This window comes from Microdochium trichocladiopsis (genome assembly GCF_020744255.1).
Source record: "Microdochium trichocladiopsis strain MPI-CAGE-CH-0230 chromosome Unknown B0I36scaffold_4, whole genome shotgun sequence".
In the NCBI taxonomy this organism is placed as follows: domain Eukaryota; kingdom Fungi; phylum Ascomycota; class Sordariomycetes; order Xylariales; family Microdochiaceae; genus Microdochium; species Microdochium trichocladiopsis.
Window position 1 is genome coordinate 501968 of NW_025763547.1, and position 17415 is coordinate 519382.

Below are 17415 nucleotides of genomic sequence, written 5' to 3' on the forward strand. Positions count from 1 at the left end.
AAAAAGCAGTGAAGGGGAACGAGGCTGCACGCGAGCCTCGTTCCCCACGTTCTGCGTCCGTTTGAATATTCAGCGCTTGTAAACGTTCTGGGGCAGGGCATTACTGGAATTGTCTTTGCAAAGCAAGATTTAAGACCGAGCGCACTCTGTGCGATGCTTGCCCGCACTGCGCCATCCCTTGGGCAGGAGCACAGGTTTCATCCTTGACGGAGACATCAGCTAACTCGACTGGGGTTGAGAAGCTCACGACGTAATATGGATCTGCTCAGCCTTGTTCCGTCCTCCAAGACCGGAACAAAAATGCAGTGAAGGATACCCATTGGGGGCCATCACAAGCGCGATACACGCATGCGCTCTAGCAACTGACCCATGTTTTGCTTTTGGCCATTCTTGGGGTCTTCCTGAACTGATGATGGTGCGACCACATGTCTGGTGTGCCGACTGGTCTCTCGAGATCTACCGCCGTATTGCTCATTGTCAGGATTACACCACGGGATCGTTCCTGCAAGGTCCTTGGCAAGTTTGGCGCCTTATGAAGATGACCCTAAGCAACGGGGGTCTGCACCCCGGTTCAGACGGTTCGAAAATGTCAAGGTGGCTGGAGCGGCGTGGAATCATTGGCGAATGCAAAACGTCGTATTGGCTGTTGCAACAAGGCAGACCGTCTCTAGGACTCTATTTCGTTTCACTGCTTTTTCAACAGCTGTAGAGGAGTTTTGACCCTGGATGACCCCATGATTTTACCAGGGATTCTTGCAGGCACAGCCCCGGTGGGTCCTAAATTATGAACTCTTAGTTGTAATTAGTCAACTGGGAGGGCTCGGAGGCAGCTGAAAAAGCAGTGCTGCTCCCATTTCAGGCAACAGGAGCGATGTCCGCAATGTCCCCGGGTCGTGGTGTTCTGTGTTTCCTTCCGAAATTCACCGGGTAATGAAACCAGTCTGTGTGCTTCACAGCCTGGTCTCTCGAAATCTACAATCATTGAAGAGCATCACACCAGCGGGTAAGACATGAGAAAGGGCGCATGCCCGCTGAACAGGCCCTTTAATGCTCCCACTCAATTGTTCTGTAGGCCTCGATGCCCCTCATTTTCCATCCGAGCTTCCGTCGCCGTCGATGGAGCTGGACTACTGCACTGCTGTTTTGTGCCGCACCTAAGGGGCGTCATTCTCTCAAACCTCACAACTGCTACATCTTGTCCATCTCTCTTTGGTTAATCGTTGGAATTTATTTTTTTGTAGGAAGGAAGAGGGTGCCTAAGCTCCGACGAGTCGCACTGCTTTCAGATTTGAGCTAGCATGCATCCAGCTTTACGCAAATTTTCTCATCACTTCCGCACCAGTGCATAATCCAAACATAAGTGTATTACTATCCACGACGGCCAATTGAGGTGTAACTAAGCAATACAAAAGAATAGAAATGGGTGGCAGAGTGGAAATTTAAACAAGCGACCTGCCCGCTGCCATGGCAGGCTCTTGGGCAAGCCTCTGCAGCGCCTTCTCATACAATGCGAACCACGCCTTCACACGAACATGTTGCTCCCGTCGCAGACGAGAGCCGTCAAAGAGTACCGAGATGCCGAGCCGACCGTTGGCCACGCCGGCGACAAACTCAAAGAGGGCATATTGTCTTGCCCTTGTTGCGGAGGGCGGCTCGATGTCGAATGCTGCCGTGGCATTAGTGCTGCGATGGGTCTCGTCTGCGGCTCGGCTCGTCTGCGCAGCTGCCATCTCCGCCACCGATGTGGCTTGGAACAGCGCCTCCTCGCGCTCGAGCTGCTGGTACACGCCGCCGTAGTTGAAGACGATCTCGGCTGGAAGCTCGTGTTGAACGAATTGCCGCGCAGTGTCTGCATTGGCAAAGCGAGAGTGGAGATAATCGCGGCTTGCCGACCCCTTGCCGCAATCCTGTGTGGCTGCGGTGATCGCTTCCTGGGTCTGTGCGACAAAGCCGATGAGGTGGCTAAGTTGATCAGAGGGGCGGCCGAGGTGGTCTCGCTCACTCTCACACAGGAGCTGTGGAGATGGGACATGGACGGGATAAAGCGTGGTGAACCACCCGACGGTACGAGAAAGGTCGAAATCGTCGTCATCAGGATTGTCGCGTCCGTGTCCTTCGTTGAAGACGGTTGGCAAGTGCCTGTCGGGGAATGTTTGTGCGAAGGAATAAAGCAATGCCGACAGCATCAGGACGATTGGCTGTGTCTGGAAGAACTCCGTGCAAGTACCTAGGATGGCCTCGGAGGACTGTTCGTCAAGCGTAAAGGACATCGTCGCCTCTGTGTCGGGTCTTGGACTAGCATTGAGTGTGTTGTCGCAGTACCAGTATGACTTGGGTACTGAAGGCGGTTGCGACGCAGCCGCCACCGCTTTCGGACGGTGAACGAGAGCTTCCCTTCGTTGTGCTTGTCGGGTAGACCAAGCCGCGAAAGACGTGGTCGGAAGTAGTAAAACATTGGTCTTGGGGGCAGACGCGCCGACGTGCAGAAGCTCTTCTAGGTCACCGAGAATGACGCGCCAGGACACCAGATCGACGACGAGGTGGTGCACTGTGATGAAGACGGATTGCGCGCCATCAACCTCAAACAGGACCACCGCTACGACCGGACCCGTTGTTATCCCAAGGGAAGCTCTCACTCGCTTGATCTCGGCGGCGACTTCATGGTAGTCGGCACACCGGAGGATGCCGACTTCGATTGGCTGACGCTGGTGTTGCGCTGGGATGAACTGCTCCCAGTTTCCAGAAGGTTCTTGCCGGAAGCGTGCCCGGAGGATAGGGTGAGCCTGCAAGACTCTGTTGATTGCATCTTGTAGTGCAGGATAAGTTATTGTCGTCTTCAGCTGGAGATAGAAGTACTGATCGAAGCAAACAGATGTATCTGGCTGGTACAAGAAGAACAACTGCTGGATGGGAGACATAGGGACGATTTGCTCCACGTCGCCGTTGCCAGTGCCATTGGAAGCCTCAAGCAAAACTTTGTTCTCATTCTCAGGAATAGGAGCAGGGTTCTCCTTGGCGATTTCTTCCAGCATCAGCCCTGCGGTCTTGAGCTGGTTGATCGTGCGGACCGTAATGTTGAAACCATCCCGCCTAGCAGCCGATGATAGTTGCATAGCTGTGATGGAGTCTCCCCCTAGCTGGAAGAAGCTGTCATCAAGACCCACGGTTGCGGTATCAAGGTTGAGCACACGAGCAACGATGCCACACAGCTGGCGCTCTCTGTCCGTGGCAGGCGGCCTGCTTTGGCAGCCTCGTTCATGATTCTCTTGTTTCCACAGAGCCGCAAGCTGATTTTTGGACAGTGACGACCCGGCCCTTCGAAGCGCGCGGCGGTCCGTCTTGCCGGAGATACCTCGCGGTATTTTGTCTACTACAAACCACACCGAGGGGATCATGTATCGGGGGACGCGTTCGCGAAGACACTCAACGGCGTGTGGAGGGGGACTCATTATCTTGATGTTCAAGTCGTCCTTCGGTGTGCTGCCGCGACCGGCTGTTGTTGTGGGGTCTTTAACACCGCGTTGTCCATCAAGGACGACGAACACTGCAAGCAACCGATTGCCGCCGATCTCCCCTAGAGGACTAATGATATCAGCCGCAACCTGTGTAGCACGCGTGCATGATTGCAACACGGCGGTCTCAACTCCAGTGAGTTCAATGCGTTGCCCGTTGATCTTGGCCTGGGAGTCTTTGCGACCAACATAGTGCAGCTTGCCATCAGGATCTTGCCAGACGAGGTCGCCAGTCTTGTACATGCGAACAGGGCGAACAGAGTCTGCATCCCGCCATTTTTGTGTTGCTGATGCTTGGGTGAGCTGCATGAGCCAGGATGGCTCGCGAATAAAGGCTGCCGCTGTTTTGAGCTTGTCGTGAAGATACGACCTGGCCAGGATCGGCCCTTCCACAAGAAGCTCGCCGATAGCACCAAGCGGTAAAAGCTGCCCGTCGTCGTCTCGATTGACGACCCATCCACGACCGCCGACAAGTCGGCCCATGCAGCTCGGGTCCAGGCTCGCATTCTCGTCGTCGAGATCCACGCGCTCGACGCAGCACAGCACAGCGCATTCTGTTGGCCCATAGCCATGCAGCATAACCTGGCCTGGGCGGCGCCATCGTGCAAAGTCTGCAATGGTCGATGCCTCACCAGCAAGCATGAGTGTCTTCAGACCAGGCACCTCCTTTGGCTCGATGAGTCTTGCGACGGAAGGCGTCAGGTAAGCAGTGTTGACCTTCATGTCGGATATGGCCTGGCTCAGATTGTTCCGAAGGTTATCGTCAGACGGAATGCACACAGTGCCGCCGAACAATAACGTGGTGATGATCTCTTGTATGGAAGCATCGAATGCATACGAGGCGAACTGTAGGACTCGCCTTTTGTGACTGCGGTAAGATCCAATGGCCTTGCCATGCTCTGTACAACTGGTCGCCACAGCCTGGTGCTCGAGAATCACGCCCTTGGGCACGCCGGTGCTGCCCGAGGTAAAGATCATGTATGCTGCTGAATCCGGGCCGGCTCTGCGATTCTCTAGGGTAAACTCACGATCCTCTTCCTCCCCGTGAAGTTCGAGAGCCGCCATGAGGCGTGGCCCAACACCTACAACCTTTCGGCCATGGCGCTCACCGGCCGTACTTGTCGCCTCTTCAAGATCCTCCGAGGTCAGGAGGATGCTACCATGTACTTGTTCAAGTACCCGCCCTGTGGCTTCCATGCTCTGTGTATGATCAAGTGGTACAAATGCAGCACCCGCCTTGAGAACAGCCAGCATCGCCACGACTGCCCATCTCGACTTCCGGAAACGTAGTGGCACGCTCATAATAGGACTAACGCCACTGTCGAAGATCTGCTGTCCTGGCGCCGTAGTTGGCAGCCATCGAACGATTTGCCGAGCGAGTCGTGATGCTGTCCTGTCGAGCTCCAAGTACGTCATCTCGCCGTCCCAAGCACTCACCGCACAAGCGTCTTGGTCCTCTCGAGCAACGCGCTCAAACAGTCTGTGAATGGTGCGGCCAGCGGTAGGTGGAAGACTATCCCGGTTCAAGTTCCACAACTCCTCTCGCTGGATGGCAGGAAGGTTGTCAACGTGGCTGAGTAGGGCAGATCTGTGCGCTCCTTGGCCCTGACTTCCTTGTCCTCCACATTCGGCTCCCAAGGCGGCCTGCAACTGCCCTACCATATGTTCAAACTGGCTCAACACTATCTTCGCACGCCAGTCCGGCAGAACCCGTGAGTCGGCAACAGAGACTGCAACATGGACCTCTTCTCCAGAAGCAGAAGGGCGGCATATTACAGTCAGAGGATACGTGCTCGAGGCCTCGCCGCCAAGAGCGCCGTTGGCCTGCTCTGTCAATGGTTCCACATTTGTCCAAATATCATTCCCCACTACTCCATTATCGCTCTGTGATTCCTCCTCGTGCGGCTGGATAATGAGCAACGTCTGAAAGTGGCAAGCCCTGGCTGCATTGCCGGAGACCTTCGCGATGTTTTGCAAGCCGAACTGCTCAAAGGGAATCATTTGCGTGGAGTGTTCCTGCACGCGTCCCAGGAAAGCTGCTACAGTCCCTTCGTCACCGTCTCCTCCTTGATCATCTGTGGACCCTGAAGATGGCACTTTAATCAAGACCGGAACGGTGGCAATGGTTGGCCCAATGACATCCTCGATGCCGGGAACTGCTGCACTGCGACCCGAGACCGTCGCGCCAAATACGACGTCGCGCGGGCCGCCGCTGCCGCCTGTAACATTGCGGACTGCCAGTGCCCATGCTCCGCGGAGTACCGTGGCGAGTGTGAAGCCTGATTCACGGCTACTCGTTGTGTTTGGTATCGCGAATGTCGATGAAATGGAGAAGGCAGATCCGTTGTTGTTGTCTGCTGCTTGCAAACGCTGTGGGAAGGCGATGGTCTCGTCGCTGTTCTCATCGTCGAGTTGGGCAAAGGTGTCCGCCCAAAATTGTGTGGCGGCGTGCTTGTCTTGAGCGAGGAGATGCTTGACGAACCTGTTAAAGGGCAGATATAGCTGTTGTGGCTTTCCTGGTACCAGTGCCGCGTACGCCGAATCATCGTGAGCGTAGATGTCGCGAACCAGATTTTGCACGGCAGGAAGGACGTGCCCGTCGTAAAGGGCATGGTGGATGGTCCAAACGAGATGCGTTTTCCGGGTTCTATTGTCGATGCTTGACCCCCCGCTGGGATCTTGCTTGACCACTGCGAACCTCAGGAGCGACCCTCCAAGCTGCATTGGTTGCGTCTTGTCTTTTGCGAGATATGTGTCAAGTTCATCATTTGTGTGGAACCAGGAAGAGTTGCTGGATGCCTGTTCGGATAACGGGTCGTGCTTGAGGAGGACCTGCATCATGGCACCGTCGTCCAGCTGGACAAGACACGTCCGCAAGATCGGAATACGCTGCGCGGCGACGCTCCAGGCCCATCTCAGCCTTCTTATATCGGTGGGCTCTGAGATTTGCATGACGTGCTGCACAACGTACGCGCCTGGTGACTTGGTTGTGAGCGCCATCAAGCCTTGCTGTAGAGGCGTGGCTGGGTACACATCCTCAACGTTTTCCACAGAGGTTGAGCACAGCTCCGCAGCCCTTGAAGTGAAAGCATTCACTTCGTTAATACCTTGCGAGAGCAGCAAAGAAAATGGCGCCACGTCCTCCGCTTCTTGGTCGAGATCCTTCGGAGAGTCTGCGGTCCTGGCTAGCGAGCATTCAAGTGCCATGTCGTTCAACCTGGGGCACGTGAAGATCTGTGCGACGGTGAGCCTCAGCCCGACCTTTCTCGCCTTAGAAACCAGTGCCATAGCGCGTAGGGAGTCGCCACCGAGGCGAAAGAAGTTATCGCGATGGCCAATGTTTTGCTGGTCAATTTGCAAGACCTCACTCCACAAAGAGCGTAGGAGGATTGCCTCGTCGGCAACGTGGACTTCTTGGCTGGAACCGGTGCCCTTGACACCCGTGACATCAGCTGCGGCACGCACTTGGTTGACTTCGAGCATTGAATACGAAGCTCCAATCTCGCGCAATTTCCGGCGATCCGTCTTCCCCGAGCTAGTCAGCGGCATGGTCGTATCGATGGCGAACCAGACACTGGGTATCATGTAGCTGGGAAGGGATCGCCCAAGACCGTCCTCATAAGCAGTGGTGTCGGAAAGCACACCGACGCCTATACCTCCATGGTTTCGAAGATTGCTCTCAATGTCCGCACGGAGCACGTTGTCTTGGTTTGGTGGTACGGAGACAAAGACGGCAAGTATTTGTGGCCGAAGTTCCAATGCACCATCATCCTTGGGATGAACGATGTCCGCGACAACCTCTTTGACGCCATGGACTGAAAGACAGTCAAGCACATGATGCTCAATGTCTCCAAGCTCTATACGCTGACCTCGAAGCTTGACTTGAGTGTCCTTCCGGCCAAGATATATGAGGCTGCCGTCGCTTGTGTATCGCACGAGATCTCCAGTCTTGTACACACGGGTTCCACGCCTTCGGGCATGCAAGGGGACTGGTGGGAGTAGCAAGAACTCGGGATCTGCTACAAACGCCTTGCTTGTCTGCAGAGAATCGCCAACATAGCCCTCGCCCACGATGGGTCCCTCGATGATCAGCTCTCCAGTCCCACCAAGGGGCGCAAGCATGTTGTGGTTGTGCGGATCGACAACCCACGTCACTGCTCCTGCACCCTTGCCGATGCTGACGGCCTCGCGCTGGATACCACCCTGGAGAACTCGAACAGTGCTCGTGGGTGTACATTCTGACGGGCCATAGCAGTTGAGGATGCGGATATGCTCTGGCCACCTGGCAATATCGCTTGCCCGGAGCTGTTCGCCGCCAAGATTCATTGTGTGCACTCCCGGCATTTCCTTCGGGTCAAGCATACGGCAGACTGAGGGTGTCAGGTCTAGTGTGTTGACATCAAGCCGCACGATGGCTTCTGTCAGGTTATTTTTGAGATCCAAGTCCGAGGGAATGCATACGCAGCCGCCCGTTGCGAGGACCATGATGAGCGTGTTGATCGAAACGTCAAAGCTATAGGATGCAAAATCCAGAATTCGTGTGTCGGGCCCAAAGCGCATAAGAGGCGCCTGGTGGGTAATGGCTGACGCGAAAGCGCGGTGACTGATCATGGTCCCCTTGGGCTCGCCAGTCGTGCCGGAGGTGAAGATGATGTACATAACAGCCGAGGGATCAAAGTCGCTGCTTCTTTCGGTGATAAGGATGTTATGATCATGGGAATCTGTGAATGACAAGTGTTTGTCTAGAACGATTGTCGTAGTCAGGACTTGGGACACGACCGGGTATGCCGATCTTGAGGCGATGCCCGTGGAAGCGCCGGTCATTTCGACAATCTTGTGTAGTCGAAGTTTCGGCAGAGAGGGGTCGAGCAGGACAAAAGCAGCACCAACTCGAAGGGCTGCCAGCATCGCCACAATCGTCCACTTGGACTTTTCAAAGCAGACCGGGACAACATCGTGAGCTTTGACGCCAGCTTCTCGCAGGCTTTTTGCCAGAGACCTTGCACGCTGGACTATCTCGAGGTATGTCAGCTCTCCATCCCACGCAACGATGGCCGTCTTGTCTGGATGTATCCGAGCTCTCTGTGCCACGAGATCGTGAATAAAGGCATCTGTCGTGGTAGGGATTTTGCTATTCCACTTCCATATCTGCTCGAGCCCTTTAGTGCCAAGAACGCTAAGGGTTGGGACTGGACATGTGCTGGCTGAGACGATGCTATTGACTGCATCACTAAAGCACTGCCCAATGCGAGTGGCTTCAATGTCATCGATCGCGTGGCAGCTGTCAATGATGACTTGCAGAGAGTGCGGGCTGTCGATGGCCCTGAGTGAAATATCGTACTGATGAAAAGAAATAAAGTTAGCACTGGGTGCTGCAAGTCTTCTTGGGAACTTGTCACCCACCTCAGTCGGATCGTAACCACCAACTAATTCAACCTCTAGATCCTCCTGACCACCCGCGGGTTCCGCGCTCGTACTCTCACCCATTTTCTGAAACGATAGAACACTGTTGAACAATGGCGCATCGCCCAGACCGAGTGCGTTATGCACCATGGACAACGACACAGTCTGATGCGCCAAGCCCTCGATATGCTCAGACTGAAGTCTCTCCAAGACTTCTGCCACACTCATACACTCTTTTCCTGCCCCTTCGTTTCCTCTTCCGAGCTGAACACGGCAGGTTGTGACGCCAATCAGCGGGCCCATGATCAGCTGCACTCCAGGGATTGGAAGATCTCTGCCCGAAGTCAGGACACCAAAGCAAGGTGTAAGATTGCCCGTGTACCATCGAAGCACCATCGCCCACGCGAGTTGGATTACGATCGCGGGCGTGATCTCCAAGGTTCGGCAGAAGTCGCGAATTCGAGCTGTGTCAAGGCCGGGGACAGCAACCGAGGTAGTACCAATACTGTGGTGATGCTCGGCAGCAGGTGGCGCTGGTAGATGAGGGAACATGCATGGTTCGCAGTCCTTGAGGCGGTTGGTCCAGAAGGAGACGCCCTGCTGGTGAGATTGCTGCTCGACATAAGCGACAAATTCCCTATACGATGTTGACACTTGTTCGACCATGGTTGGAATGGGCGACATTTGTAATGCCGCAAGAAGTGCAGTCCGTATATCCTGCGCGAGTACCGAGGTTGAGTGGCCGTCGATAATTGCGTGATTGATGTTCAACACGAGGTAAAAGTCCACCTTGCCATTTTCAGGAACTCCAAAGATTGCGAGATGGTGTTGCAGGCCGCTTGGCTCGTAAGCTGGTGGTGCTGGGCTACCTCCAGTCTCTGGCAGCATCGCGTCGTTGACATCTTGCATCCTCGCATGGTCATGTATTGAGATGCAGGGCACCGGCCTACACAAGACGACTTGCATAGATCGTCCATTGCCGGGGAATTGGTGGACGAAGATCGCTCGGAGCAAGTCGTGTTTCTGGACGACTGCCTTCCACGCCTGCGCAATAATTTTGCTGTCGATGTTGTTGCTGCTGCTTGTCCTACTGGCACTGGCCGTCTTGTCTGCACAGTGAGGGTAGGGGATCTTGAAGAGAAGGCGGGACTGGTAGCTCCTCGGGTCTTTAATTTGGCTGACAAGAATACCCTCTTGAGCGGGGGCTACTGCGAATATGTTCTCGATGTCGTCGACAGACTCAACATGTGCCAATTTCGGAAAGACATCATTGTGAAACTCATCGAGGGCTTCATATGATTCAAAAACGCCAGGAACGTCCGAGAGTGTGAGCTGAGGTCTAATGTCCAAACTCGCTGAATTAGTACGGGTGAACTCGGGAAGCAGTCCTTGTGCCAGATCTTCCAAAGTCTGTTGGTATTGTCCAACCCATCCGGCCTTCGTGATTCGATCTTGAACGCTCCTCGGCATGACCAAAGTTACCGATAAGCACTGTCGACTCATGCCAGCAACCACATCAAACACGGCGTGGCGCCTGAATCCCGAAGTCTCGTGGTTCGAAACCATGTCTCTTTGCCGTGGTTCCTGTGGAGCAGGAACAATCTCGAACAACGAATCCTTGCGTTCCAGTTGGCCATATCCACCGCTAAAATTGAACATGATCTCCGCAGGGAGATTTTCGATGAACTGTTTCGCGGAAGATTCGCTCGCGAATAACGAGGCAAAATATGATGCTGGAATTGCGCGCATTGCGTCTTTGGTATCGCGGACAATGTGACGCAGACGCTCGCTAGATGAGTTCGGTGCCCCGGGCTTCTGTGGCGAGATATTGACCGGGCTCAAGGTGGTAAACCATCCACACGTCTCTGAGAGGTCAATGTCGTCGTCCCAAGTCTCACGTCCGTGGCTCTCATTCCAGACGGCGGGCGGCGTCCTGTCGATGAAGCTCTGCTCAAAGGAGTACAACAGCGTGGCGATCATCAACTCCGTGGGCTTGGTCCTAAACATATCATTGCACGCGCCGAAGAGCAGGGAAGTGCTCTCCGCGCTCAATGTAAAGTTCTGGCTAGTCGTGTCTTGCAAAATCTGACTTTTGTTGTCCATGTCCCAGTACTTGAGCATCGGCACAGGGATATGTACCTTGGCGGTGCCCCCGGCATCCTGGGGTGACATGGTGCTGATGTGGGACTTTTGCATCCGAGACCATGATGAGAATGAGAGCGCGGGCGTCGGGATGCGAGCCACTGTCCTGTCCTCTTCTGTGTTGTTTCTGGTAAGAAGCATCTCGAGATCCCGCAGAACGATTCTCCATGATACGAGATCAATGACTAGATGATGGACTGCAAGGAATAGCTTCGAACGTCCATCACCGCTGGCGAGGTGCTCAATGAGCACGCCGGAGACGAGAGGCCCACTAGTGATGTTGATTCTGCTGCGGCACATGGCGATGGCACTCGAAACGTCTTCGTCGGTTGCACAGATTACTTGCCTGAGAGTGTATGAATCTTCCCCCTTTGAAGATATGTATTGCTGCCAACTCCCTAACGAGTCTTGCTGAAACCGCGCTCGTAAAATGCCATGTGTTTGCAGCACAATCCTCATTGCGCGATGCAGCTTCTCCAAAGATATGCTCGCGTTGACCTGGAGGAAGAAGCATTGGTCAAACAAAACCATGGGATCATTTTGAAACCCGAAGAAGACCTGCTGAATAGGGCTCAGCTCGAAGCATTGTCCATCGGGGACATCTTGAACCTCCGCACCCTCGCCAGTAGCCATGACGACAGAGGAGGTTGCTTGCTGGCCGTTTTGAGCTTCAATGACACCAATGATCTTGCCAATAGTCTTGAGTCTCAAAATCGTCGCTACAGGCACGTGAAGTCCTGCAGCGCGGAGAGTGGATGATACTTGCATTGCAGTGATGGAGTCTCCGCCTATACGCAGGAAGCTGTCGTCAAGGCCGATTGTGCCCTGTTCGATGTTCAGGATGCGGGACCACGTGTCCTGGATCAGGCATTCCGCATTGCTGGACGGCATCCTCTTTATGGTGCCGGTGGCGTCTCGCTTGGTTGAAAAATGCTGCCTGTAGCAAGTTGTACCGACTTCACGCAATGCACGCCTATCTGTCTTCCCAGATGTCGTGAGTGGTAGCTTGGACGCTACGAGCCACAGTGACGGCACCATGTAGTCTGGCAGACATTCGGATAGTTTTCCCTCTACCTCAAGCATGCTCATGGTGGCCATTTCCACTCTTGAATGAGTCGAGGCGTCATTTTGCTCGCCGGCCATGATCATGAACGCCGTCAGAGTAGGAGCTATGTCATGCTCCTTTGCGGCAATGATCTCAACGACAACGTCAATCGCTTGAGGAACTTGGGCCTTGACTTGGAACTCGACCTCCGCGAGCTCCAGTCGTTGACCTCTTAGCTTGACTTGATTATCCTTGCGGCCAACGTAGATGATGTTGCCGTTCATGTCGTACCTCACGAGGTCGCCGGTGAGATACATTCTGCCAGGGCTATGAGTACAGGGCCAGGGTGGCCTTGTCACAAATGATGCTGACGTCTTGACAGGATCATCAAGGTAACCATTTGCAAGAATGGGTCCTTCCACGGCAAGCTCGCCCACGGCGCCGAGAGGCATTAACCTGGTGAAGTTTTGCGGGTCGACGATCCAATTGATAGAGCCGATGGCTCTTCCCAGGGGTACGGAGCCAATTTGAGGGCAAGCTGTAGAGTCGATCTGACCTCCAGTGCTGATGATGGCACACTCGGTGGGCCCGTACATGTTAACCAGCACGGGAATGGACCTAGTCCAGCGCTCAACGTCGGATACGAGCACGGCCTCGCCGCCGAAGATCAGAGTCTTGAGCGTGGGGACACTATTCACGTTCAGGGCACGGCTCACAGATGGCGTGAGCAGGGCTGTGTTGACAGACAGAGTCCTGATACTGCCTGCCAGATCTCCAAGCATATCATCTGGTGAGGGAACGCAAACGCACCCGCCGTACATCAAGGTCGTGAAAATCTCCATAATCGAGGCATCGAAGGTGTAAGACGCGAACTGAAGGACCCGAGAGGTGTGAGACAGTCCAATGGCAGCACCATGGTGATAGGCGCTGGAGCTGATGGCGCGATGAGAGACACAGACACCTTTGGGCTGGCCTGTGGTGCCCGATGTGAAGATGATATAAGCCGCTGAAGATGGGTCTGATACCTTTGTGGCCATGGGCGTTGAGTCCTTTCTGGATTTCTGAATGACTTGCAAAAGTCCCTGTGTGACAATAATGGCTTGTCGCCCTTCACCAAAGTTTGTGGCCGAGTATCTTCCTCCAGCCAAGATGACGCGTACCTGAGCCTGCTCAAGAATTCTCGCGCGACGTTCTGGGGCGTGTTTCGGATCGAGTGGTAACAGGACACCACCCGCTTGGAGCACGGCCATCATTGCGATGATAGTGCACACAGACTTATCAAATGCGAAGGGAATGATGGTGCCCTGTTTGATCCCTAGATCCAACAAATGTGTCGCAAGGTTGGCGGCATGCTTCATAAGCTCGTCGTATGTCAAGCGCCCGTCCCATGCGTCAACCGCGATGGCCTGACCCTGCATTGTACGCCTTTCTGATATTGATTCGTGGATGCAGCGATCGATAGCCAGGGGCATATTGCCATTCCATCGTAATAACTGTGTATAGTCCATTGGTAGCAGATCACCAATTTGGTACAAGGGAACATCCGGTGGTGCGGTCAGTAGTTCCTGTGTGATTGCCAGAAAATGGTCCACAATGCTCGCCATCCTCCAGCTTTCGACAACTCGAGGATCATATGCACAGGCTACGCGAAGTCCGTTGCTGATACCGCTGACTTTGCCATCAAGTTGACAGACAAGAGTGATTGCGTATGTAGTGAACTCGCGAGTTTGGACCGTGTTCTGCCACTCGCCCATGGAGGACTTGCCGTGAGTGCTGTAAGTATCCTCTACGGGCTGGATGACCATTAGAGTCTGCATGCTGCCTGCGGCACTCTTTGCCTCAGGGCTAGCGTTGCAAATTTGTTGTATGCCTGTTTGCTCGAATGGAATGCTTGTAGCAGCCTCACTGGCAACTTGAGCGAGATATCCAGCGACCGTGGTCTTGGTCGCGACGACTGCTTTCTTCTCGTGGTCCAAGGGATGCGCCGTGGGGGTGATGGGCACATTCACACGCACAGGGATTGTGGCGATCGTGGGGCCGACAATCTCCTCGATGCGCGGAAGTGGCACATTGCGGCCGGATACAGTCATGCCAAAGACAACATCTGGGGTACCAGTCTGGCGATTGACAGTAAGAGCCCAGGCGGCCTGCAGAGTCGTAGCTATGGTCACGCCACTCCTGTGCGTGCTTTCTCGTGCGCGTATGGCACATACACGCTCGATCAGTGCGTCGGCCGCGACTTTGTGCCCAGCATTGGGAAGGGCAGGGAATGTTGGCAAGTCGAAGTTCTCAAATGTTGTCTTCCAGAATTCTGATGCAGCATTTTGCTTGTCGTGGCCGAGGATGTACCTGACGAAGAGGTTGAAGTCGGCTACTGGCGAGGACATCGCTGTTTCAGCATTGTAACTCTCTTCGATCTGAGCCTTTATCAGTGGCAAAGAGCCGCCATCGTACAGAGCATGGTGAATGGTCCAGACAAGCCAGGCCTGGTCACTGCATTCCTCAGTAACGATTGCATATCGTGCAAGCGGGCAACCGAGTCTCATGCCCTGCAACTTATCCTGTACCAGATAGTCATCGAGCCCGGACCATTCTTGCCACTGGATGTCTTGGTCGATGACCACTTGTAACAGACCAAAATCGTCGTGCTGCACGATCCGGGTGCGTAAGATCGAATTTCGGCCTACAACAGACTCCCAGGTCTCCCGCAGGCGTGACATGTCGATAGGCGCTGCAAGCTTCAAGACGTTTTGCAGCACGTAGTCTCCAGGAGACTGGATCGTCTGTGCCATGAGCCCCTTCTGCATGGGTGTGCATGGGTAGATGTCTTGCACGACACCTGGAGTTGTATTACACAGGTCAGCGACCTCCTTGCAGCATACCGGTATATTGACGTTAGGCCCGAGCAGTGAGAAGGCAGGTAAAGTGTCGTTCCCATCTGACCAGAGAGCTCCAGCACTACGAAGACACTGCGCAACCTGTGTTGCAAGATCGCGTAAGATTGGGTTCTGGAAGATTTGCGATACTGGTACTTCCAAGCCAGCTTTGCGCGCAGCATTTGCGAGCCGCATCGCGGAAATAGAGTCGCCACCCAGGCTGAAGAAGTTGTCACGGACATCTATATCGTGAAGTGGTAATTCCAGGATCATCGACCACAACGTGGCTAGTTGGTGCTCGACGTCTGTCTGTGGACCGAGGCGGGATTTTGCATCGTCCGCTCGTCGTAGAGAGGCCAGCTCCGCCAACGAAAAGCGCGAGGCCAAGTCGCGCAATTGCTTGCGGTTCGTCTTCCCCGATGTAGTTAAGGGCAATTCAGAGATCTGGAACCATACAGCAGGCAACATGTACCTCGGCAAGTTCTTCGACAAGACATCGGCGGGCACTGGACTCTGGGCGAGTACCTTAATTGGCTCATCGACAGCCGTTGCACTGTTGCTGTTGAGTGTATGATCGTTGTCTTTCCCAGCAACAAGGATCGCAGCTAACAGCGGTTTCATTGCTGATGAAGCCGGCGTGAAAACCTCAGCAACCACCCCGCTGTAGGACCCATCCGACGGGAGACACCTTGATATTTGGAGCTCGACCTCCTTCAGCTCAATACGCTGCCCGCGAAGTTTGAGTTGTGTATCCGCGCGTCCCACGAAAGAGAAACTGCCGTCGCTGTTCTGTCGAACCAAGTCACCCGATCTGTAAACTCGGCCGTTCGTGGCTGGATCCCTTGATCGCCACCACCTCGGTTTCTCAATAAAAGACTTGGCGGTGCGTTCAAGATCATTTAGATATCCCTGAGCTAGCCCATGGCCCTCGATAACTAGCTCGCCGACGACGCCGATAGGGACTAACTGATCGAGATCGTCGGGGTTAGCCACCCAACAAGCACATGCCACGGGAAAGCCAAGTCTGGCAACATCTGTCCACGTGGAAGGACCGGTGTTCATGACAGAAAACACGCTGCATTCGCTGGGACCGTATCCATTCATGACCACGGTACGATCCTGCCAGCGTGCAAAGTCATTCAGGCTACATTCTTCGCCGCCCAGAATAATAGTCTGCATCGTGGGGACATCTGCTGGGTTAAGAAGCCTTGCGACTGTCGGCGTCAGGAACGTGGTGTTCGCCTGCAACCTGTGGATAGCACCGGACAGATCGCCGAGCCGGTCTTCCTCGGACGGAATGCATATACAGCCTCCGAACATGAGTGTGGTCAGGTTTTCCATGATCACGGCGTCAAAGGTGGCTGCGCTGAACTGCAGTACTCTCGACTCACGGCTGAAGCCAATCCTCGTGCCGTGCTCGTGGCAGCTCGTGGCAATGGCCACATGCGGGAGCACGCTGCCTTTAGGCACGCCAGTGCTGCCAGACGTGAACAAGATGCAGCAAGGGCTATCGAGATCAGGCTCTGGAAGGGCTCTCGCACGAGTCGCGTCAGGATTTGTCGCGATGGCTGCTTCGTTCTCAGCCATGAGGCGCTCAACAAGGTCCCGACTGACAGCTAGTGTTGTGATGTTGTCCTGTCCACATGCTGCAACAGATGCATATCGCGCCGAGGCCAACACCAAGCGGGCATTGACCTCGCCGAGTAGAGTCAGGCGGCGAGTCGTCGCCTGCGCTGGGTCTAGCGCGACAAAGCAAGCTCCAGATTTGAGAACGGCAAGCATCGCCACCACACTCCATTTGGACTTTTCGAAACATAGGGGGATCATCTCGCCGACGCGGACATCCAGGTCGTGCACCAGGTGTCTTGCCAGGATGTTGCTCAGTTCATCCAGCTCGCTGTACGTGAAACTGCCGTCCCAGGCACCCACTGCGGTCTTTGAAGGCCCCAACATCGCTTGATGCTCAAACTCTGTGTGGGCAGCCTTCAGCGCTCGGGGTGGAAGGTGTTGGTTCCATTGCCACAGCTGAATATTGGTGGATGGATCGAGGACATCGATATTGCGCAGTTTTCTGTCGATAAACATAGATGATGAGCTGAGATCACTGCTGACCATGGTGGCAATGGCAGTGCTGAAGGTCCCAACGAGACGGTCGGCTTGGATATCAGTAAGATCGAGTCGGTAGTCCAGGAGCACGCGGATTGCTTCAGTGCTATCAACCGCTTGAATGGAAATGGCATACTATTTTGAATGTCAAATTTTAGCAAACAGAGTTCTGGGGTTGAAGATGATGGCATAGATTCCATCTATCATTTCACTGATTTGGGCGAGAAAAATAACTAAAAGGGCAGTGCCGAGGAGGAGGACAAGGATGAATAGTTTGGGGGTGGGGGAGATCTGAGATTCAAGCAGAGCTGATTTGGATGATTGCTGGGAA

The 17415-nt window shown here is 54.4% G+C and overlaps 1 protein-coding gene across 1 annotated transcript in view; it reads right to left on the minus strand.

Moving 5' to 3' along the window:
- Positions 1-1439: 1439 nt before the first annotated feature.
- B0I36DRAFT_361486 (uncharacterized protein) overlaps positions 1440-17415 on the minus strand; it is a gene marked incomplete at both ends in the record, with an annotated part of 33785 nt that continues 17809 nt past the window's right edge. Inside the window, 2 exons of the mRNA XM_046158485.1 lie at positions 1440-8852; positions 8916-17219. Of these exons, the coding sequence (XP_046013543.1) occupies positions 1440-8852; positions 8916-17219 (15717 nt within the window). The remainder of the gene's footprint in view (positions 8853-8915; positions 17220-17415) is intronic.